Source organism: Vombatus ursinus, unplaced genomic scaffold (assembly GCF_900497805.2).
Source record: "Vombatus ursinus unplaced genomic scaffold, bare-nosed wombat genome assembly UNPS02014801.1, whole genome shotgun sequence".
NCBI classification, from domain to species: domain Eukaryota; kingdom Metazoa; phylum Chordata; class Mammalia; order Diprotodontia; family Vombatidae; genus Vombatus; species Vombatus ursinus.
This window is the reverse complement of record NW_020954579.1, coordinates 2,863,818-2,886,504: the sequence shown is the minus strand read 5'-3', so window position 1 is coordinate 2,886,504 and position 22,687 is coordinate 2,863,818. Positions and strand designations below refer to the sequence as shown.

Genomic DNA, 22,687 nt, shown 5'->3' with positions numbered 1-22,687 from the left:
TGGTTTTTTGTGCCATAGACCCCTTAGTTGGGCCAGGGAAGTTTATGGGCCTCCTTCAGAATTATGTTTTTTAAAGGCATAAAATAAAATCAGAGGAATCCAATTCTATTCAATCCCCCTGAAACTGACTCTTGGGGGGGGTCCATGGGCCCCAAGATAATAATGCCTGCCTTAAAATCTCTTCCAGATCTTAAATTCTGTAATCCTGTGGCTGCCCTCCACCTATATTATCAGTCTGTGGAGCTGGATGGAGCGGAGGCAGCAGTATGAAGCCCTTCTAAGGAGCAGGGAGCCCAGGAGAGCATGTTTCCTGCAGGGACATCTGATAAGGCTATATGCCAAACACAAGAAATTTCCCTCAGGTGGGGATGGTAACCTGGGAATGGCTGGCCAGAGGGACAGGGGCGCACTCACGTGCTGAAGGTGTCGCTGCCCCATTGGAACCTTCGATCTTCTCACTGTGAAACAGATGAACAGGGTCGGCTCTAAATGGGGAAATCCCACTCACAGAACCTTAGAATGTCAGAGCTGGGAGGGATCAGACAGGCCATCCAATCCAGACTTACCCGCCCCACCCCCCAGTCCTTTTTATTTTTAACAGAAAAGGAAACCGAAGGAAAGTGACTTTCCTTACCATTTGTTTAAATATCTTTTGCTTTGAACCAATATGTCCTCTGATGGACTGGCAAAAAGAAGCTCATTACTCGGGGAAGAGGGCAGGAGGATGGGAGGGGGGGAATAGTAAGTTATGGTATTGAGTGGCCGCTGACAAACACCCATAGTGTACCCAGAACCTAGGGCAATGGGAGAGTCTCAGAGGGGTCCTGATCACCTAGGTAACAATTTCTCCCTCCTCAAATGATAATTTATATACTTATCCCCTTAATAGAATGTAAACTCCTTGAGGACAAGGGCTGTTCATCATTTGGTCTCCATGTGCCTAGCACAGTGCAGGTTCTTAATCAATTATTTTTGATTCGTACTGGACTTCCTAAGGTCCTGCAGAAGGATGAGGGGAGGGCCTAGGGTAGTGGTTGGCAGAAGAAGCCCACGAGCTCCGCACGGAGGTAAGGGTGGGCATCTTACCTGGGGGTCTCAGCTTCTGAACCTCGGAGAAGGGCACTCTGCACCAGGCCTGTCAAACTCGCAATCTGCTTCTCCATGGCTTCCATTCGCTCCCTAGAGTGTAGAAAGGAAGGCCCTAGTGAAGAGCCAGCCCCAGCCGGGCTCTAGAGACCAAACTTCCATCCCCCCTTCCCAGTAAAAACAAACCTCAGACTTGCTCTTTCTCCTTACCACTGGGGTGGGTCTCTATTTCAAACAAACTCCCCTCTTTCTATTCATGACCCTGAATAATTTTTTTTTTAAATGACAAGCTATAAACCATTCATTTTGACCAGCTGGTTTTTCCTTTTCATCAGATCCCATGCCCAGGCCCACAGTGGGGCTGGGAAGGGGGAGATGGTACAAAGAAAGGGAAGGGAAGCTTTGGGCCTAGTTGTCCCCTTGTCTCTGCTGCTGAGGCCTCCTTTGGAGAGAGGCAGGGATGGAGAACACAAAAGGCTCTAGACCAAACGGGGCCCTTCTTCCTCATTTCTTTTTGTCTTTTCAGACAAAGACCCTCTGCTCTTGTCTGCGGGCCCCCAGTGCCCCTTCCCAAAGGACCCTCAGGGGTCTGCTCAGCACAGGGTACACCTGACCTTCCCTCCCTTGCACACACTCATACACTCAGACTTACACACATACACTAACATACACTTACACACAAATGCACAACCCCCCCCCCCCCCAAAAAAAATACCCACTCAGCCCAGGGGAGGATCTGGCCAGTAGCCACGCCCCACCCCAGGTCCCCCTTACCTGGTCTCTGTGTCCTTGGCTGGCACCGGAGGCCCAAAGCCTGCCAGCGGGCGCTCCCCAGGCCCTGGGAAAAGCTCTGATGGGGGCACCCCAGAAGATGAAGAGCCCCCCCCACCCCGTGGCTTGCCCCCTGGGCTCTCAGCAAAAACAGAGGATGAAGAGCCAGAGTCCTTGCGGAAGGACTGCCTGACGGGAGAGGAACGGCTAGGAGGCCCGGAATAAGGGCTGTGGGGAGGGGGAGGGCCGCCCTGGGGTGCTGCCACATCCACCAGTTTCTGGGGAGAAGCAGGAGGCAGACGGAAGCCAAAGCCGTCCCCATAGAGTGGCCCGGCGCTGCCAGTGGCCGCTTTGTATAGGGAATCCTCCAGGTCAGATTGTAGGGCAGTAGCAGAATACGTGCTGAGGGATCGGACTGAGCCCCGTTTGTAAAGTCCCCCGCCGGGGTAAGCGAAGGGGTCCCCTCCAGCTGAGGCCAAGCTCAGGCGCCCCTCGTGGAGCAGCCCGTAGGGGTCTGCATAGAGACCCTCCCCTTTCACTAACATCACCCCTCCTCCCTTGCCCGCCAGATCTTCATCGGGTTTCACGTCCCGCCTCTCCAAGATGGCACTGGGGCTGGGGGAGACGCCTGGGGCAGGGGGCACACCCCCCAGCCTTTCTGAGTGGTGGACGGGGCTGCCAGCATAGGATGGGGGGCGGCCCCCACTGCCCCCTGCGTAGGAGAGCCTAGACCGGGAAGGTGAGGCAGAGGGCAGGCCTGGAGGTGGGGAACCCGAAGACAGGTGGGGGGCCGGGGAGAGGTTGTTCAGGCGGCGGGTAGGAGATGACTCTCGGGAGGCATAGACCATCTCTCTCTGTGGGAGACAGAACACCCAACCCCATACCCCATGTTATGTTTCACACCTGAGCTACCCGTCACCTCAGACCCATGATTACTGAGCTCATTCTTTAAGATGCAGTTTTAAAATTCAACATTCATCACTTGCTTACCCTGTGAAGTTCAGTGGTACAGTGGCTATAGTACTGATAAAGAAGACCTGAGTTCAAATCTGACACTAACTGTGTGACCTTGGGCGAGTCATTTAACTTCTGTTTGCCTTGGTTTCTTCATCTGTAAAATGGGAACTAATAATAGCACCTACCTCTCCCAGGGTTATTGTGAGGATCAAATGAGATAATATTTATAAAGTGCTTAGTACATAGTATATGTACTAGCTATTATTGTTATTGTTATTATTATATAATATATAAATGCTAGCTATTATTGTTATTGTTATTATTCTTTGCAAAGCATTGAGCCAAGCTTTAGGAATAGAAAGACAGAACTGAAGAAGCCCCTGGCCTCAAGCAGCTTATATTCTAATGGAAGGAACAGCATGGGCAAAAAAAAAAAAGTAAATATAAAGTCACCTACAGGGGTAGAGAGTGCCCAGGAGCACCAAGAAAGGAGGTGGCAGTTGAGCTTAGCCTTAAAGAAAACTACATACAGATTCTAAGAGGTGGGAGTGCATTAAATGGGGAACGCAAGGCAAAGGGGTGGAAGATAGAATGTTGGCTCAGGGACAGTAAACGGGCACTGGGGCTGGAATGTAGAATTCAGGGAGTCATGGGAAAAGGCAGGAAGGTGGATCCAGGTAGTTCCAGACTGAGAAATTTGCCTTCCATCCAAGCAGCACTAGGGAGCCTCTGAAGCTTTTTGAGCAGGAATTTTTCTTTAGGGATATTATTTTCACAGTTATGTGGAAGATGGAGGGTGGGGAGGAAAGGGGAAAGGTTAGAAGCAATGATACCAGTCAAGAGATCATTGCAGTAGTTTAGGTAAGAGGTGATAAAGATCTGAACTAGGGTGATGACCATGTGAGTGGAGATGTGGGAATAAATGTGAGAGATATAATAGAGGCCTTAGCCACCGTTTGTCAGAGATAAAAGAAGAAAGAGTTGGGGATAACTCTGAGGTTGCATCACTGGGTGACTTAAAGGATTATGGTACCCTCAAAAGAAACAGAATTCTTGAGTGGTAGGTGGGGGGAGGGGGACTGGAAGGGAGGGAGGATAATGAGTTCAGCTCCAGTTTCAGACAGACTTGAGTTTGAGATGCCAACAGGACTTCCAGGTGGAGCTGTCCAACAGGCAGCTGGGACTGGAGGTTAGCAGAGAGACTGGGTCTAGATAAATAGATGTAGGGATTCGTCTTTGTAAAGATAATAATTGGACCCAAGGGACCCAAGAGAGAGTTTTGAGAGAGAAGAAAGAAGGCTCCAGATGGAGCCTTGAGGTATGCCCACAGTTAGTGGGCAGGAGGATGGATTAAGAAAGGGAACTGGGAAACAGCAGTCGGGAAGACAACTTAGAGGGAACAAAGTCAAAGAAATACTCAGGAGAAGGCAGTCAACAGTGTTGAAAGCTTACTGCTATTTCAAGGAGGAAGCCTGAGAAAATGCCATCAGATTGAGAATAACGTGCCCTGACTTTGGAGAGATCCTTCCTGCTGTCTGCCTTCAATCTCTCCCGCAATTTTGGCTTATTTCCTCAGCCCCATTCCCATAAGGAATTCTTCTGCTCAGTACTGGTAGAAAAGTAGATGGAAAAACAAAGAGATAAATGGAGTATCCTCAGAAAAGACCCCAGAGGGGTCAGGAAGGGTAGATGCATAAAGCTGAGGGCCGGTATGGCAGCAACAGGTGTTGGGTCCACTTTCTCCCATAGCCCCATGAAAAGCAACTCTCTCTTCTATCCTCCAAGACATATGGCCCCCCAGGTTTCTGCCATACAGTTTTTCCCAAACTAGGTCTCAGCCTAGGTCTCAGGGGCAGCTAAGTAGTGCAGTGGATTGAGCACTAGGCTGGGAGTCAGGAAGATCCAAATTCAAATTCAGCGTTAGATATCTACTAGCTGTATAATCCTAGGAAAGTCACTTAATTTCTGACTGCCTTAGTTCCTCAACTGCAAAATGGGAATACATTTCAGGGTTGTTGTGAGGATCAAATGAGATAATACTTGCACATAGTAGGCCCTTCACAAATGCTTGTTTCCTTCCTTCTTTTCAATGACCTGCCACCCAGGTGCCTCATGAGCCCCTCTAAATGCCTCTTCACCGCCCTCCCCTAGCTTCAGGGCCCTAGGTCCTTACCCGAAGATCCCCATTAGTGAGGTGGGAGCCAGGAAAGGCAGAATAGAGCGGTTCTTTCCTGTAAATCTTGATAATACTTCTGTCTTGGATGTCCCTGGGGAGAGATGAAGGCATCACTGACCCCATATCCAAACACAGACATAGACTGAGTGCCCCTCACTGAGTCCAGTGAGAGAAACAGGATTAAGAGAAACGATTTTTCTCTTGTATTAATAATCAATTATTGAATTAGGACCAAGATTTTCTCCTTTTCTACTTCTTTATTCAGAAATCACCCCCTCTAGGTTATTCAGGCAGCCTTTGAAGTGTAGAACTGACATAGGGAAAACTCAGATCTGTTCAAAAGGTAAAGAAATTTTACTTTAGGTGAATTGTTGGATTCCAGCCCAGTCTGTTTCACTCAGACAAGTCTGGAAAAATGTGGATTCTCCCTTTTGTCTAGATTACCCTAGATGGCTGATATGGGTATAGATAAGTCTCTTTGACCAAAACTGAGTGATCAGAGTCACGTCTCCCAGTCCCTCATTAGAATAAGGCCACTTCTCATTATAATGTCCATTCTCTCAGTACTTGTTAACCAATCAGAGTTGATTTCCACCCTCAGGTGCACTCCCTTTTCCAAAGGCTTTAAAAGTATTGAATGCTTCACAGATTAGGCTTCTTTGGTGTCAAGAGGACAAATGAACGCTTTTTGTTAATCAGCTTGCTAGCAGTGGTTGATAAAATTGATTGTAATTTACCAAGAAACTCTATCTCTTAAAAATTTTTACTGGCAGCAACCTCCTTGAGATTCATTCTATAAAATGGGGATAATAATAGCACCTACCTCACAGAATTTGTGAGGATCAAATCAAATAGTATATGAGAGCACTATATAAACATGAGTTGTTGCCATCATCACCATCTCATTACAAGGATTGGTGGTTTATGGGAATGAAGGGGGCTGGACAAGGACCTAGGAGTCCAGACACCTCAACCCAAGAGTCAGAGGAGGATCTGTGCAAGGACACTATCAATTAATTCATCAATTAGTTAATTAATTCATCAAATAATCCACAGTTTGATGTGCCAGGCATTACAAATACAATGAATGAAATAATCCCCACCAAGAAGGCCTTTACATCCTAGAGGGGAACTTGTCTTCACATTATCTCCCTCTCCTCCAGAGGGAAAGAGGTGGAGGGATTCCTTGCACCTTCTGCCTTTAAGTGGAGAGAAGCAAACCAGTCCCTGGAGCCTGAATGTTGCCCCCAAACCCTTGCCCCCTTACCGGACATCCTCAAGCTCATAGAAGATGTTTCGAGCCTCATCCTTGATGAGGATGGCCGTATTGGGTGACTTGAGCATGCCCATGGTGAGCTTCTGTGGGAACATGTGGGCAATGAGGGCGTGGAGAGTGTCCAGGCTGCTGACCTCATGGGTGATGTGCACCCGACGTGTCTCTTCCCCAAACTGCAGAAATAGCACCCCTTGGAAGTGCAAGATACTGGGAATCAGTCACTCAGCCCCTGACCCTGACCCACCTCCCAGCCCAGCCTGCTGTGAAAAGAGCTGGGGAGTCATTAAAGGAAAACTTTCTAGGAAGCAAAGAGGAAAGGGGGAGGGTGATGCAGCTAAGTTTAGACTCTGGCTATATACACTGTATGAGACTGTGTGCTCTTTTGAGGCATTTAAACACTAGCTCCTGGGGAGTAGCTGTGAGAGAATCCTGAGACATCTGAAACCTGAATGGGCAATATGGATATCCCATACAACCACTGGTCTGATACCACTGGTGACCTTGTGCCCCCGAACTATTCATCTTCCCAACTGGGTCCCAAGAGAACTACAGCAGAGAGAAAAGGATGGAGAGAGAGGAGCTGGGACTGAGGAATTAGAGAAAGAGGAGCCAGGGGAGGGAAGAGAAAATAAAGGAGGGGCTAGGGTCAGAGGAAGTATTGAGTGGTAAAAGGTACTAGACTTCGCAGGTAACTTACTATGTGCCTAGACAAATCATTTCTCCTCGCTGAGGTTGGACTTATAGTGTCCCATCTACCTTTAACACTCTCTGACTCTGGAAAAGGGCTGAGGGTAGGGACGAGCAGAGATATAATGGAACAGAGGCAGGGGAAGGAAGTACCTGGGGAACGGAGCTTTGTCTGACTAGTAGATCGAGAGAGGGGCAGGCTCTGGCGGAATCGATTCATCCTGCTGAAGCCGAGGGGCAGCTCAGCCTCCGACATGGTCTCTAGTGACTCAGCAGAGGCGAAGGACAACTTAGCTGCCTGGTCTGCCAGCCCTGGCTGGGCACCCTGTGAGTGTCGGGAGCTTCGAGTCTGGGGCACGGAGAGGAGAGAGTGGAACACAAAATAGTAGCCTTAGTCAGCTCTCCCTGCCCCATTCTGTTCTTCCTCCCCAATTCCAAATGCATACGGCTTATAGATCTCAAACTGGAAGGGACCCTCAGAGGTCATCTGATGCAAACCCCTCATTTTACAGATGAGGATACTGAGGCTCAGAGAAGTTAAGCAACTTTCCTAAGGTCACACAGCAAGCGTCAAAGGTGGAAGTTGAGCGCAGGTCCTCTGACTTAGCTTTCTTTCCACTACTCAAATGCCCCCACTCAATTCATACTCAGTCCTTCACCCACCTGCCCCCAATACACCAAAGATGGCCTCTTTAATCAGCACCAAAAATCCCCAAACCAGCTCCATCCCTGATGAGTTGTGTGGCCTTGAGAAAGTGACTTAAGCTGTCTGAGCCACACTTGATTTGAGGGTAGAAAGCAAGGGCTTTAGGAGGAGGGAAATATTCTCTGAGACCCTTGGAGACAGGAGAGAAATCACTGAAACCTGAAGAAGTGGCCACCCTGCTATTTTAAACTTAAAACAAACACCAACAATGGACCTATTAGGAGGGGAAATTAACTGCCCTGTAAATTGGAGCATTAGCTCCAGATACTAATTAAGCCACCACGAAGATCACTTCTCCTAGTTAAAGCTGGGGAGAGGGTTTGGGGTTTGAGGTGCATTCTGCACCTGCTGATGTCACAGAGCTGGAGCAGGAGGGAAGAAGGCTGGTTGCCAAGTCAAAGTTGCATCCAGACCACACACCCTCTTCTTCCTCTCCTCTTCCTCCTCCTCCCCCCACCCTCCAGTCCCCAGTTTAAGGACTGGTTTAAATGGGAGTCCATGGAAGCCACCTTCCCACCCCATGCATACTCATATCCTTGTGCTGAACAAGAGGCCCTCTCCCCACCTTGCACCTGCCACCACAAGCCATGCCCATGCCTGGTGAATGTTGGGAGGGGAGTTCTGCTGGATCACAATGAGGACCAGATCTGATGTTAAAAACTGGCTTGGAAGCCTTGCTCTGATCCGTTACTCCCTCTCTTATGACTTTGGGCAAGTCACTCTCTCTTTTCTGGGTCTCAGCCTCTTTATAAAATGTGGGGATAGGCTCTTTTATTTTGTTTTTTTTTGGGGGGGTGGCACTGGACAGGGAGAATAAACCTGTCTAGAGCCAGCATAGGAAGGAACTCAAAGTCTCAACTCCTAGCCCCAACAAATGATGGGCCTGGAAGTCCACCCCCTCATGAGACACAGGTACCATGCTAAGATCAGGCTTCAGGGACCCTGAAGCTGAGTGCCAGTATGGCAGACAGGTATGAAGCACCAGTTCTAGTCTTTGCCCAATGTCCCTCATCCCTTCAGACCCAGTCCCTGGGGCCAATAGGGTTGGGAGTCCTCCAGTGGCAGAGGGAGCCTGGCCTGGCCTAGCCAGCATGGTGCCTGTGTGTGGGTTGCCAGGCAACTGAAAAGGTCAGTAGTTGCTGGGCAAGAGAGGACAAAGGGCTGTGGAATTCAAGGCAGATGGAGGGAGGCTTGCAAACATGAAGAGTCTGGTGTAGCGTCCAGCTGCAGCAGTTACCCAAGCCTAGCAGGTAGGCATTTTAAGCAGCTGGAGGCATCTGGAGACAGGCAAGGGAACAGAGAGAGCACCACAGAGCACAGGACACTGAGGGCAGAAGGGTAGGGAAGTGGGTACGGGTAGGGAGCCAGCTGAGCAGGGATGGTCCTGCTAAGCATCCTCGGCAGGTTTATGACCTTACAGGAAGATGCGTCCTCTTTAATCTCTTCCTTATCTCATTGCCTCCTCTGACCTGGCATGCTCATGTGGGCCAGGTGCCCCAAGGGCACTTCGTTTCACCCTCTTGCCATCCCTTGAGTGAGGAAGAAGGAAGTGGGATGTTAGAAGGACTTCCCACCTGAGGTGAGAGAGAAAAGGGGAAATCCCAGCCATTGTTTTGGGGATATAACCTGAAATTCAGAGGCCTTGGTTAGAGTTAAGGTGATAATGGAGAACAATACCCCTAAGCTTTCATGCTCTCAGTTTCCAAGTGCTAGGGGAGATGGAGAAGGAAGGTAGACATGAACCACACAAAGGCAGGTGATCTAGAGCAAAGATTTTTGTTGTTCAGTCATTTCAGTCATGTTTGACACATCATGACCCCATTTGGGATTTTCTTGGCCAAGTGGTTTGCCATTTCCTTCTCCAGCTCATTTGGCAGATGAGGAAACTGAAGCAAACAGGGTGAAATGACTTGCCCAGGGTCACATAGCTAGTAAGTGTCTGAGGCCAGATTTGAACTCAGAAAGATGAGTCTTTCTGATTCCAAGCCCTGTGTTCTATTCGCTGTGCCACCTAGCTGCCCATAAAGCAAGTGCCCAAGCCCATGCCACCCTAGAGCTGGACAGAACCTGAATTCCAATCACGATACCCTAATCCTTGCCAAACACCCCAAATCAGGCAAGATAATCCTATAGTCCAGAGTCCTGTGGTAGGCAGCAATGCCAACCAGGATGAGAATGGAAAAGGGGTAAAGGTCTCTTGTAACAGCAAGGTCTCTTGCCAACCTAGGTAGAGGAGACAGCGAACCTCACCATAATGAATATGGTCCAGGCCCCTGCCTCCAAGTGGTCAAGAAGTGGCTTTTGTCCTGCTGAGTGCTTTCTCCTTCCTCCCCCAGACAAGACTCTCACCCTTTACCCTCAATGGGTATGTGGAACACCTGGATGCAGGCCAGGCCTGATGCGTGAATGATGTAGCCTTAGAAAGAGGTGTTATGTTATGTGGTCGATGTTGCTGGTTGGTTTTCCTGAACTGCATTTCCGCCCCCCTCTTAGCTTTATTCTGTTACATGAGATGGCTTGCCAAGTAGAGAAGGAGGTAGGGGAATAATTCAGAAATGAAGGTGAGATGTCAAAATAAAAGCTAGCAATACACATTAAAAAAAAAAAAAGAAATGAAAGGGGTGAAGGGGAGCTTTTCTGACCTTGAGGCAGCTTAACTGCAGTTTGTCTAATAAGTATGAGCAGAAGTGACTTGTTCCAATCTTGCTTTCCCCTTGCCTATGAATGAAGAACTCTCTGCCTTTGCAGACGTGACCATCTCAGCTTTGAGTCTAATTTTGCCTGGTGTTACTTTCTCTCCTGAATACCCAACTACGGCAAATCACAGATCCAATCCCTCCTTCCCTCTCTTGCCCTCCCCCACCCCCAACAAATTACCTAGTAAAGTTTTATTTTTAACCCAATAGCATCTCAGTGGGATTATAGAAAGAAGAGTACTTATGCCTAGCCTAGTTAGGCCAGGAGGCTGGGGAAATCTAGGTGCCCCAGAGACTGCACAGAGGCTGGTGACTGCAAAGATAAGGCTGCCTCTTCCATCCCCAGCAGGCTAGGGCCCTTTTGGAAGATAAGGAAGAGAGGCCCACGGTTCAATTGAGTGAGTGCTTTCCGTCCCCCAAGATGGATGTTTCTTTAGACAAAACAGGAGGATCTTCTCCAGGGCGTAAGACTGTATTCCAAAATACCCACTATACAGTGAGGAGATTTGGGTTCTGAATATGCCCTGTGCCATTTAGCCCTTCACCCCATCCCTCACAAGTCACGGGGTGGTGCCCAGGTTCTCCCCAGCAACAAAAGCAACAGCAGAAGCAACAGCGTCCCCATGGCCCACCGCCCCCTGCCCCTGTGAGATGCCCGTGCAGACACACACACACACACACACACACACACAGAACATGTGTGTAGTGGGAAAGAGGTGAGGAATAAGCACATGCAATTATCATGGAAGCGGGAAATATCAGACACACTGACCTTAAAACTCCAGTAGTTGGGCTGCTGACAGAAATAAGAGAAAAGAGGGTTATGTGGGGGCTGTGGTGGAGGATGAGAAGCCCTGGGGACCCCTGGGAAAGGCTGCCTCTACTTCTGACTGCCTCATTTGGCCCACCGGCCCGGAGGGGAGAGGCAAACACACTGCTCGGACATCTCTATCCCTCAAGATGGATGCTTGGTACTTTGCCATGAGACCTGGCAAGCCAACCTGCCCTGGGCAGAAAAGAAAGGAACCCTTGGGGAGGCCAGAGATGCTCCAAGGTAGCTCAGGGCCAGGGGGCATAGTAGGAGGAGGAGCAGGGCCCAGGGCTGGTAGGACTTAGCCATCCAAGCTCCCATCCATTCACCCAAGACTCATTCATTCACTCAACTGCAAAATCTGCTGAGTACTAACTCTGGACAAGGCCATATGCTGGGCGCTCAGTGGGATGCAGAGATGTATAGGACAGTCCCTGAATGACAGGAGCTTATGGGAAAATAATAGCTAACATTGCTACAGCGATTACTATGTGCCAGTTGTAAAGCTAAGCACTCTCTAATTATTATTTCATTGGAGCCTCACAAGGACCCTGGGAGGTAGTATCCCCTTTTTACAGATGAGGAAACTGAGACAAACAGAGGTTAAGTGACTCGCCCAGGGTCACACAGTTAGTAAGTGTCTCAGACTGGATTTACACTCAGATCTTCCTGACTCCAGGCCCAGCACTCTATCTACTTCTAACTGCCCCTAGCAGAGGAGATGATATACGGACACCTAACTAGAGTACAAAGCAGGATGCATAGAAATAATAATAGTTAACAACATTTATACGGCACTTTAATATTTACAAAGCCCTATATACACATACATTCTCTGACTTGACATATACAACTTTGTGAGGTAGATGTTACTATTCTCATTTTGCAGATAAGGAAGCTGAGGTCAGCTAAGTGACTTGTCCAGGGTCACACAGCCAGCACCATCTTGTCAGAGGACTGGTTAAGAACTCAAGTCTTCCTGACTCCAGGTCCAGACAACTAACTGTCTAATAAGGGCTTGGTGAGTGGTAAAAATGGATAAATGGGGAGACACAGCACTTCTGCCCCATGGGGATGATCAGGGAAGGCTTCATGGAAGAGGCGGCATTTGAGCTTGGCCTTGAAAGATAAGGACCCTCTCATTGGATGGAATAGAGGAGAGAGAATGGAGACTCACTGCTTCAAGAATGAAGGACAAACAATCCGCATAGGAGAGTTACATGGACAGACCTTATCATTAGGAAAACTGCCTAGACTGGACTGAAGAGGACAAGCCTAGAGGCAGGGAGATTAAGAGATAATGGGGGCCTGAACTAACTCAGGAGTAGTTATTGAGAAGGAGAAGAGAAAGTAGATCTTAACTCCCAGGGTTCCAGTTAGTGAAGAGAGCTGAGGGATGGGAACTCTGGCCTGACCCCCTGTCTCTACCCTTGTCCTCCTTCTCTACCTCAGGTTTACTGCAGGAGTACAGAGAAAATCCCTCAGAAGAACAATTTCTGGCAAAGGGCCCAGCAAGAGTTCCATTCTACAGACAATTTTTTTTAGACTAAATCTGTGATTTCATTGGGAAAGGGAATGAATGAGGAAATGCCCTTTACCAGTGCAGATCGGTACCCTACTTTGCAGCCCAGGTCACGCAGCCAGGATGTGTCAGAGGGGTGGTTAAACTCTAATAGAAATGGAGGTCATTGATCCACACATAAGAATCCCTTCGGGCTTCTTGGTAACTTAGAAAAACACATAATAACATTATCTATGTCCTATTACATTTTAATTTATTTTGTTAATTATTTCCCAATTACCTTTTAATCTGGTTCCAGCCATACAAGGTAGTATTGTGGGCCCTGTTTGAAACCTCTAAACTATACCACTACCTCTCCTGACATCGATACCTTAAAACATAGAGCATCTTGAAATTTTTTGTTAAATTTAATTTTTTATTCTAAATTTAACACTCCAAAAAGTGAGCTCCATATTAAAAAAAAACATAAAATGAAATTCTGAATCTCCATTTTATATAACTTACTTTTGGGGGGGGCTTTTTGGTGAGGCAGTCAGGGTTAAATGACTTGCCCAGGGTCACACAGCTGGTAAGTGTCAAGTGTCTGAGGCCAGATTTGAATTCAGGTCCTCCTGACTCCAAGGTCGGAGCTCTATCCACTGTGCCACCCAGTTGTCTCTATAACTTACTTTTTTTAAAAAAAGTATGTAATAAATTCAACACATGACTTTTAAAGCTGTTCTGCATGTAGATTGCATCCTCCAATTGAAAAAAAAAAGCACTTTACACACACACACACACACACACACACACACACACACGCCTGACTGTATTACTATGCATATTTTATACATGAGGTTAATTGACTTACTCAAGGTCACATAGCTAATAAGTCTAGGAGCTAGGTCTCAAATCCAGGGCTTCTGAAGCCCCAACCATCAATAGCGCTAAGCCCTGGGACACAGGCCCGTTCAAATGCACTAAGGTGTCTTGAGCAAAGCACTGCTCTTTCCTCCCAGGGAGAAGTTGGAAGTAAAGAACACCATTAGGAAGCTGTCCACAGAGAGATAATGAAGGCTTGGACCAAGAAGGGAGAGGAGGGACGAAGCAGAAGTAGAACTGACAGGATTTGACAAGTGAACAGAAGACAGATGTGAAGGAGGGGCCATCAAAGATGACTCCCTGGTTTTGAGCCTGGCTACGGAGAGAACGGCGGTGCTATTCGCTAATGGTTAGGGATTACCCTTAAACTCGGAAGCACATATAGCTTCTCAGAGGTTTGGGGGATCCTCTATGGCAAGGAATCATAACCTGGGGTCCATGAACATGGGTTTTTTTTTTTAAAGATTTTGCTGACTGTATTTTAACATAATTGGTTTCTTTTGTAATGCTATACATTTTATTTCATGCATTTAAAGACGTTATTCTCAGAAGGGGTTCATACCCAGAACCCAAAGGGTCCAAGGAACAAAAAACAGTTAAGAGTCCCTGCTCTATGGAGACCAACATCCACTCAAGAGTTAGGAACTCTCCCCCAGATGAATGGTGCCCAGGAAGGAAGAGGGCTCTTGACAAGACAGAAGGCATCCTGCCAATCGGTGCCAGCCTCAACAAAATCTGCCCAGCAGGGGGAGGAAGGGCTACAGATGGCAGAGGCATTGGGGAAGGAGGTAGTTGGCATGGCCAGAATGAAGACAGTGCCCACTGGGATTCTCTCACAAGGCCTAGGGGTAGTGCTGGCAAGAAAATAGGAGGAGGTGGAAAGGACAAGATCCCAGGTCCTTGGCAGGTATTAAGAAGTGACACACTTTATAAGATTTCCTATACCACTGCAAAGGGAATGTTGGGAAGAGTATAGCGGAACCAAGCAGGGTTCGGGACAACATGCTACCCCCTCAGAAGCCTAGTAGGCACCAGGAGGCACAGATAAAACCCTGGGCCAAGGTAGATGCATATACCTTCGGATGGGGGTAGTAACATAGCCTGTAGGCATAGGGGGTGGGCAGCTCTCCAGGCAATCCCATAAGCCTATTTTGAGGGTTCCCCTTTCCCCTTGTTTTAGCCATCAGTCTTTTTTTTTTTCCTGCAGACCTCACACATCAGTACTGACTGGAACAAAAAACAAAGATATGGCTTTTGGGGAAGGCTGATGAGGAGGGGTCAGAATAGCATCTGCTTCCCTTCTCTGGAAACCTGGTCAAAGCAGGACAGGTATAAGCTCGTCCCCATGAATGCTGACTATTCCAAGGGAACTCATAAGGGAAAGCAAGAGGGACAAGGCGAGTGAGTGCAGCTCTGACCCTGCTGCTTGTGGTACAGAGAGGGGGAGGGGCAGCAGAGGGCAGAGGTAGGCAGAGGGCACCAGGGTGATTGCAATGGGAGTCATGTCCATGAAGTGAGCAATGATGGAAGGCTCTACAGAGGAGGCTGAGCTTCTCTCAACAAAGCCACAGCTTCAGACCTCCACCCTTGCACATCCATAGCCTTGCACACACCAAGAGACTGACACAGCCCCTACACCAGATCCATACTGTCACACAGACCTTGCTTCACCTTCCCTGGAATACACTTTTATGTCTATTCTCTCTCCATCTCTCTGTCTCTCTTTGTCTCTATCTGTCTATCTCTCTGTCATTACACACAGAGGTACTAATATTCAAATGATTACACACAGATGTACACAGAGACCTCCACAGCCCCTTTCAGCCATTCCCACACAGACACTCTTGCACGTGCCCACATTCAGTCCCAGAAACACAAACATACCACAGACATACATGATCACATAGGAAAATGCCTTTTCATCACTTCCACCGAAGTCAATGTCCCTCTGACTATCTCAGCACTGTCTCATATTTATGGCCTAACAGAAATAAGGTGGACATGTAAAAAACCAGATGGTAAGACAGCGGGGGAGGGGGCATTGAGCCATTAAAGTCAGAGTGTTCCGATACACCTTACCCCTGACCAGCCATGCCAAGAAGCAGGAGGCTTGGGCTCTGATGGGAGGCAGAGCTAAAATCTGTATGCCATTTCCCTCTGGTTCCCCACCTGGAGTCACTATTCTCTCCCCTTTCTCACGCAAGGCATCTCACATCTCCCTGTCTCTGCCAACCATCTCATCAAGCCCACTCTTCCTCAGCATCAAAGACAGAACATTCAGCAACTATTTAGTGAGCACCTCCTAAGAGGGGGCACTAGGTTGGATGCCACCCTAACCCCTCACTTTTGCAAAGTGGACTTTGACAGCAAAAATCCTTTCATGTCCCTTACCTCACTTGATCCTAACAACCCCTGTGAGGCAAGCAGGACCAGCCAGCCTTATTCCCCTCTTTGGACAGAAGAAGATTAAATAACTTGGCCAAGGTCCCACAGCTAGTAAGCAGTGAAGCTGAAATTTGAACCCAGGTATCCTGACGCACATTCCATTGTACCTCACTACCATAATACCAGCAAGATCAATAGCAGACAGTTTTTTTTAAATTTATTTTTTAGGTAATTGGGGTTAAGTGACTTGCCCAGGGTCACACAGCTAGTAAGTGTCAAGTGTTTGGTCTGAGGCCGGATTCGAACTCAGGTCCTCCTGACTTCAGGGCCAGTGCTCTATCCACTGCACCACTTAGCTGCCCTGAGACATTTCTATAGACTGGCAAAATGTTTCACTCCTATTCCCTCATTTGGGCCCTGGGAGATGGGTGCTACAGGTATTATTAGACCCATTTTACAGATGGGGAAACAGGCTCTGCTGGTGTCAGAGATTCAAACCCAGGTCTTCCTAACTCCAAGTCCAACACTCTTTCCACTAAGCTGCCCTGCTTCTGAGACATCGGTGATTCCTTACCCTTTCTACTAGTTTCTAACTGACCACCTGTGATCAGTTTCCCTCCACTCCCCTATTTAAGGAGGAGGAGTTAGATTAATAGACAAACTCTGTATCTTTGCACACTTTGTCTCCCAACTATGCAGTGCTGGTCCCCCAAGTAGAAACATTGTCATCTCACACAGTGTGACCACAGCTCCCTGCCAGCCCGGGGAAGAGCCTGGCATTCACCGGGTGCCAGACTAGGATCTGGCTTGTTGCAGAGAAGGTGGGATTTAGGGAGCTGAGGAAACCTTCACTGCCCTGACTCCATCTCTTCACCACAGAGATGGCCACTCAGGAGCCAAGCTCCCTCCCCAACACCCCAGGCCCTGGTAATGAGCTCCCCTCCCCACCTAGCATCCAAGCAGTAGAAATCTGAGCCAACTTTCCAAAACGACTCTAGAGAAATTCTCACCCCCATCTGAAAAGCCACCAATAGTCAACTGCCTCAGTATTTCCCCAGGACTTAGTACTAAGATCTAGTCCAGCTCCTAACAGAGAAAGAATCTCTGCTCCAATATCCTCACCATGTGGCTAGCCCCTGTTGAAGACTTCCAAGGATGGAGAACTCACTATCTTGTTTTTTTCTTTTGGTTTGGTTTTTTAGAGGCAATTTGAGGGTTAAGTGACTTGCCTAGGGTCACACAGCTAGAAACTCATTACCTGCTGAGGCAACCCATTCCACATTTGGATAATTCTAATTGTTGGGAAGTTTGTTTTCATACCAAGCTGAGATCTGTCTCCCTGAAATTTCCACCCACTGTTCTCCTCTTCAATGTAATAATCCCCCTTCCACAAGATAGGGCAGCTAGGTGGCAAAGTAGATTAGAATATCAGGGCCTGGAGTTAGGAAGACTCATCTTCTTGAGTTCAAATCTGGCCTCAAACACTTACTAGCTGTATGCCCTGGGCAAGGCACTTAACTCTGTTTGCCTCAGTTTCCTCATTTGTAAAATGAGCTGGAGAAGGAAATGGTGAGCTACTCTAGTATCTCTGCCAAGAAAACCCCAAATAGTTTAGAGTGGGACAAGTGAAACAACCAAACAACAAAATCCACAAGACAATACTTTAAAATCATAAAGACAACGGTCATGTCCCTTCCAGATCTTCTCTTTTCAGGCTAAGCATCTTCAATTCATTCAGCTGGTTCTCCCAGAGTATGGCTGTGAGTTTTCTCACTATCCAATCAACATCAGAGAAGCAGGAAAGGTTACCATATAGACGGCCCCTTCATGGGCAGCTAGGTGACACAATGAACTTAGAGCCAAGAAATCCTGAGTTCAGATCCTTGACACTTCCTCGCTGTGTGACCCTGGGCAAATCACATCACCTCTCCTAGCCTCAGATCTGTAGAATGGGAATAAAAATAGTATCTACCTTCCAGGGTTGTTGTGGGGACCAAATGAGAGAACACATGTAAAGCACTATGCAAGTCTTAAAGTGCTAGCTGTTATTATTTGTGAATTCCTCAGTCTAGTGTGGAGTAATTGGTGTTAGAGGAGAGGCTGTCAGTGATCACTGGCTAAGGATGGAAGAGAAGCTGTGTCTAGACCCAGGAGGCCAAGAGCTAAGTGGGAGGTTGGGGGCACAAACTCCTGGTTCCTCTGCCTCCTACCTCCTCAGTACTCTTACGTATTCCTCCATCCCTCATATAGGTACTAGGTATGAAATCAATTGTTGAATAAATTAACCTGATCCAATATGACTATATGTATTGGGGGGAATGGAGGGAGGAGAGAACAAATTCACTCTTCAGGGATTGTTGGGGAGAAAGATTCCCTAGCCTCACCATCCAACCAAGCATCCAATACCCCTCAACACAACTGAAACTTCTTATTTTCTTTCTTTCTTTTTTTTTAATAAGGCAGTGGGGTTAAGTGACTTGCCCAGGGTCACACAGCTAGTGAGAATTATGTGTCTGAGGTTGGATTTGAACTCATGTCCTCCTGACTCCAAGTCCGGAGCTCTATCCACTGTGCCACCTAGCTGCCCCTGAAACTTCTTATTTTCTAACCCAAGTTATTCCTACTGCATATCTAAATGGGTCCAAAAGGAACCAAGGTGTCAAAGGAGGCAAAGGCTGAGGAATCTTGGGTGTCCCTTTCACCAACACTTCCAACAAAATTCAACTCTGGTTTCTTCCCCCAGAGATCTCAAAGTATTCATGAAATCAACAGGAAACTGAATGGCCCTTGGGAAATCGTCCCAAGAGACAGGGCTCCCAATCCAAATGGATAATCAATACTAACGGGTTTGCCTTCCTCCCTTATACTCATAGAGGCGTCAGAATCCACCATCCCACCCCCTTCAGTGAGGGAGGGGGTGGACAGTAGGGGGAGAAATAAATATTGCCTGTCCAATGAAGCTGCCCACAGGGGCAGGGCCTCCCAGGAACAGAGACCAAACTGGCAGTGTGCCCTGGAAGGACAAGATGGATGCCAAACCCGTGCCACAGTGACAGCTGCTTATGGAGCGCCTGGGGTGATAGAACAAGGGGCAGAATTTCCAGCCAGAGATGAGGACAGTGTTTGACAGCTTCTCCCAGGATCAAAACTTGGACAGGGAGCCATTCCTTAGCCCTCAGCCAATCTGGCTAAGCCGAGAAACATCTCCCTCCCTCTGGGGGCTAAGGAGTTAACCCCTCCTTTCCTTGTTAGCTGAGGGTACCCCTTCTCAAATCTCTGCCTGAGCTGGTAGCAACCAACGGTAAAGGGACTCACTGTTTCTCAGCCTTTCACCCAAAGACCTGTTCCTTGGAAAGCTGAGAAAACCTGTCAAAAGGGCTGGAGAAGGATTGCCTGGTAGTCTGGAGAATACTCAGAAGGGCCCCCTCTGAATCTCACAAGGACTTAGGGTCCATGTGTGAGAGGGGGTTATTACACCCTCCTCACCTGATGACACCTAGATGGGAAATCTCAGGGGAGGAGCAATGGATTGACGGCCCTTCTAAATTAAACCTTCATTCCCTGGGGCAGGCTCACCCTCTCATCCTCACAAACACAAGGGCACACACCACCTGCATATAAACTCTAGCACTGGCAAGTACAGGTAAAGGGGGCCACATGTAAACTCTAACACAGACAAGTACATACTAACAGGAGTACACACAAAGATGTACATACATATATACATACATACACAACACACAAAGGCACATGCAAACTCCTACCTCCATCCCACCTCACACACACACACACACACACCCTCAGGTGTGCAAATCCACATGGGCTCCGCAGGAGGCCTCCTTCCCCAAGAGACCGACGGGCACCCCAGGTACCCCACACGTGAGAAAGAGGGGGTGCCCGCCCCAGTCTGGGGAAGGTCATGACTCCTTGAAGTTGGGGGGAGGGGCCGCCGCGCCCTCGGGAGCTGCATCCTGGGGGGAGGGGGTAGAAGGGGGCGGGGATGCGGCCCGCGGCAGACAGCGCCAGCTCCCCCCAACTCCTCCCGGGGAGCCCTCCTCCCCTGCGCCCCGCGGCTGCACCTCCCTCTCCAGCTTACCTGCGGCCACAGGTGTGTCCGCTCGGGCCTGGGCCTGGCCCCAGGGGCGCAATTGAGCAGGGTTGGGCAGGGGGGCTGGCCGCCCCTGGCTCCTGGGCTCCCACCCACCCGGGCTCTCCCCGCTCCCGGCCGCCTCCGCAGCCGCCGCTGCCCTTTGCTGCAATGCGAGACGAGCCGCCGCCGCCGCCGCCGAGCCGGCCCGGGCCCTGGTCGCCCCGGTAACCACGACTCCACCTGGCTCCGTGCAGCGCGCCACCGCGCACATCTCCCCTGCCTCCGCGCCTCCTCCTCCCCGCCCCCGGGCGCGGCCCCGCCCGCGCGGCCCCGCAGTCGCCCCAGCCCCGGCGGCCGCCGCTGCTGCTGCTGCTAAGACTGCTGCTGCCACCACCACAGCCACTACCTCCAGCTTGGACACCCGATCTCGCAGTCCGCAGTCCGCCGCCGCCCCACCGGCCCGCCACCTGGGACTCGGGTTGCAGTAGGAGGGAGGGAGGTTAGAAAGGCCAAGGGCCACGGGGGAAAGGCTCTTGGGCCACCTTCTGGTTGCGATTCCTCTGACACCCCTGCCCTCCCTTCCCCCCAACACACACACACACACACACACACACACACACACACACACACACACAAGCTTTGGGAGAAATCGGAGAGATCCTCGTTTCTAATAAGATGCCCTTCCATTATCCAGCCAGTGGATAGGGGATCCCCTCCGCTTCCAAGTCTAGGTAGGGCCTGCTGCTCTTTGTGCTTCCACAAGCAGTTCTGAGCCCTAGGCCTGAGGAGACACCTAGGTCCCGGTTCCCATCTGCTCCTGACTTGCTGTGTGACTCTGGGTTAGTTGTTGAACCTCTCTGGACCTAAGCTGTAGAATGGCAGAAACTAGCAAGGGAGGAAAGGATTGGACAGGTTAAGAGAGGCCTGAATACTGAATACTAAGTATTGACAGAGGTCCTTTACTGCTAGCTCTCTACTAGCCGTTTTTCTATAGTAAAGTAACAACCCTAGAGCAGACTTCTGCAGGCTATTCCCAGCTGCTTTCCACTCCTTGTGAGTCACTGTGTGATTTAAGATTCTAAACTTCTATCCTGGAACCTCAGAACTGGGAGAGAACCTCAGGGGTCAACTGGTCCAATCCCTTCACCTAATGCATCCACATATTCCACAGAATTACAGAATCCTCATTTTCACTAAATCAAACTATCTTTGCATATAAATCTATGGACCACCAACTACAAACATTCAAGTTATATACAAAGTTTTGGCGGAGGGTAAAGATAGATTTGAAGCCTCTATCTATGCCTGGCCTCCTCACTGTTGCAGATAAAAGTAACAATACTCAATACAAATACATTTGTATTTTTGTATATATTTGTATATTTGTGCAAATACAAAAATAAAATAACAAAAGAAACCTAATGGATTAAAAACAAAACTACTATTTCCTGTCTCATAAGCCCAAGCATCTTCCTACTTTGTCTTGGGGTGTGATAATGGGGGGAAATGCTTCAGGGTGGATTCTGGGAGGACAGGATGGGAAGGAACTTCATATGACAGATCAGTCATCCTGACCCTCACTGTCAGGATACCCTAAGTGGTCTCTAATGTGGTTGGGGTTGTGGGGCTGAGGGATTTTGCTCTCTCTTTCTCCTTAGGGACAGAGTTCCAGAGCCAATGATGCCAGAAGCTTGTCTCCCCAGTGCCAGACTCTCTAGCCTCCTTCCCTCATCCCCATATCCTCTACAGCCTTAGACATCTCCACCTAAGATGAGATCCATTTTTTGAAAGGGATGACTGAGGCCTAATGAGGAAGGGGGAAATGGGATTTGAATGAGTGGCAAAGTACCAAAATCTTTGTTGTAAAGCTTCAAGAGATAACCCTACACTGCAACAGGAGGGATAGAAGTGAGCCATCTTGATACTATGGATACTAAGGGAGAGGGACAACATGCTCAGGACAAGGGTGGTTAACAATATGACCTTGGGGGGCAGGGTGTAGGGAACAAAAAATATGCCACCTGGGGAGGTGTCAAAGATTGGGAAGGAAAAGTAGAATAAAAATTCCCCTAAATAAGTTGGCTCTAAATAGAGTATCAGATGACCATCCCCCTAAAAGCAAAAATTCCTTCTGATACCCACCAATGAAGGACTCCTACTTGGTGAGTAGCTGGCAACATTCCCTTTCCTCCCCCACCCCTCAATATTTGTGTCGGTATGTGCCCCCTCCCCTGCCCTTTCTACCCTGGCTCCCTCTCCCTGCCTGCCCAGGTCTATGGGGTTGGAATGGAGGTGAACTCACCTGGGCAGGCTGGCCAGCCACAGTGGGGGCAGAGTCGCCATGAAGGTGGGAGCAGAGGGAACTGAGGAGACACACGTGATCCACTGTCCAGCCGCCAACCTGTGTGTGTGAAGGGGGGACACCCCGTTAGGGGGAGTGGGGGGGAGGGCCTCCTGGAATGGAGGGCAAGAGAGAGAGAGAGGGAGGTTCAAGGGATTGGAGGCTGGAAATCAAGGATAAGGAAGGGGCAGCCTTGACGACAGCCCTTGGCAGACATATCAAAAAGCTCATCTGATTAATATCCAATTCTAAAATATTCACCCTTATCTACAAGTATCTTAAGGTGGGGGCTCATTTCCTTATCACTCATCCCCTCCAACTA

The 22,687-nt window shown here is 48.9% G+C and overlaps 1 protein-coding gene across 6 annotated transcripts in view; it reads right to left on the bottom strand.

Annotated features, from left to right (window-relative positions):
- SRCIN1 (SRC kinase signaling inhibitor 1) overlaps positions 1–22,687 on the bottom strand; it is a 91,281-nt gene that overhangs the window by 32,215 nt on the left and 36,379 nt on the right. For 3 of the 6 annotated variants that reach the window (XM_027872592.1, XM_027872593.1, XM_027872595.1), the window contains 8 exons: positions 22,327–22,425; positions 11,128–11,151; positions 7,107–7,302; positions 6,258–6,456; positions 4,988–5,081; positions 1,861–2,711; positions 1,087–1,179; positions 415–458 (listed from right to left, as the gene is read on the bottom strand). In XM_027872592.1, coding sequence (XP_027728393.1) covers positions 415–458; positions 1,087–1,179; positions 1,861–2,711; positions 4,988–5,081; positions 6,258–6,456; positions 7,107–7,302; positions 11,128–11,151; positions 22,327–22,425 — 1,600 coding nt within the window. The remainder of the gene's footprint in view (positions 1–414; positions 459–1,086; positions 1,180–1,860; positions 2,712–4,987; positions 5,082–6,257; positions 6,457–7,106; positions 7,303–11,127; positions 11,152–22,326; positions 22,426–22,687) is intronic. The other 3 variants (XM_027872589.1, XM_027872590.1, XM_027872591.1) reach the window with 3 other exon arrangements.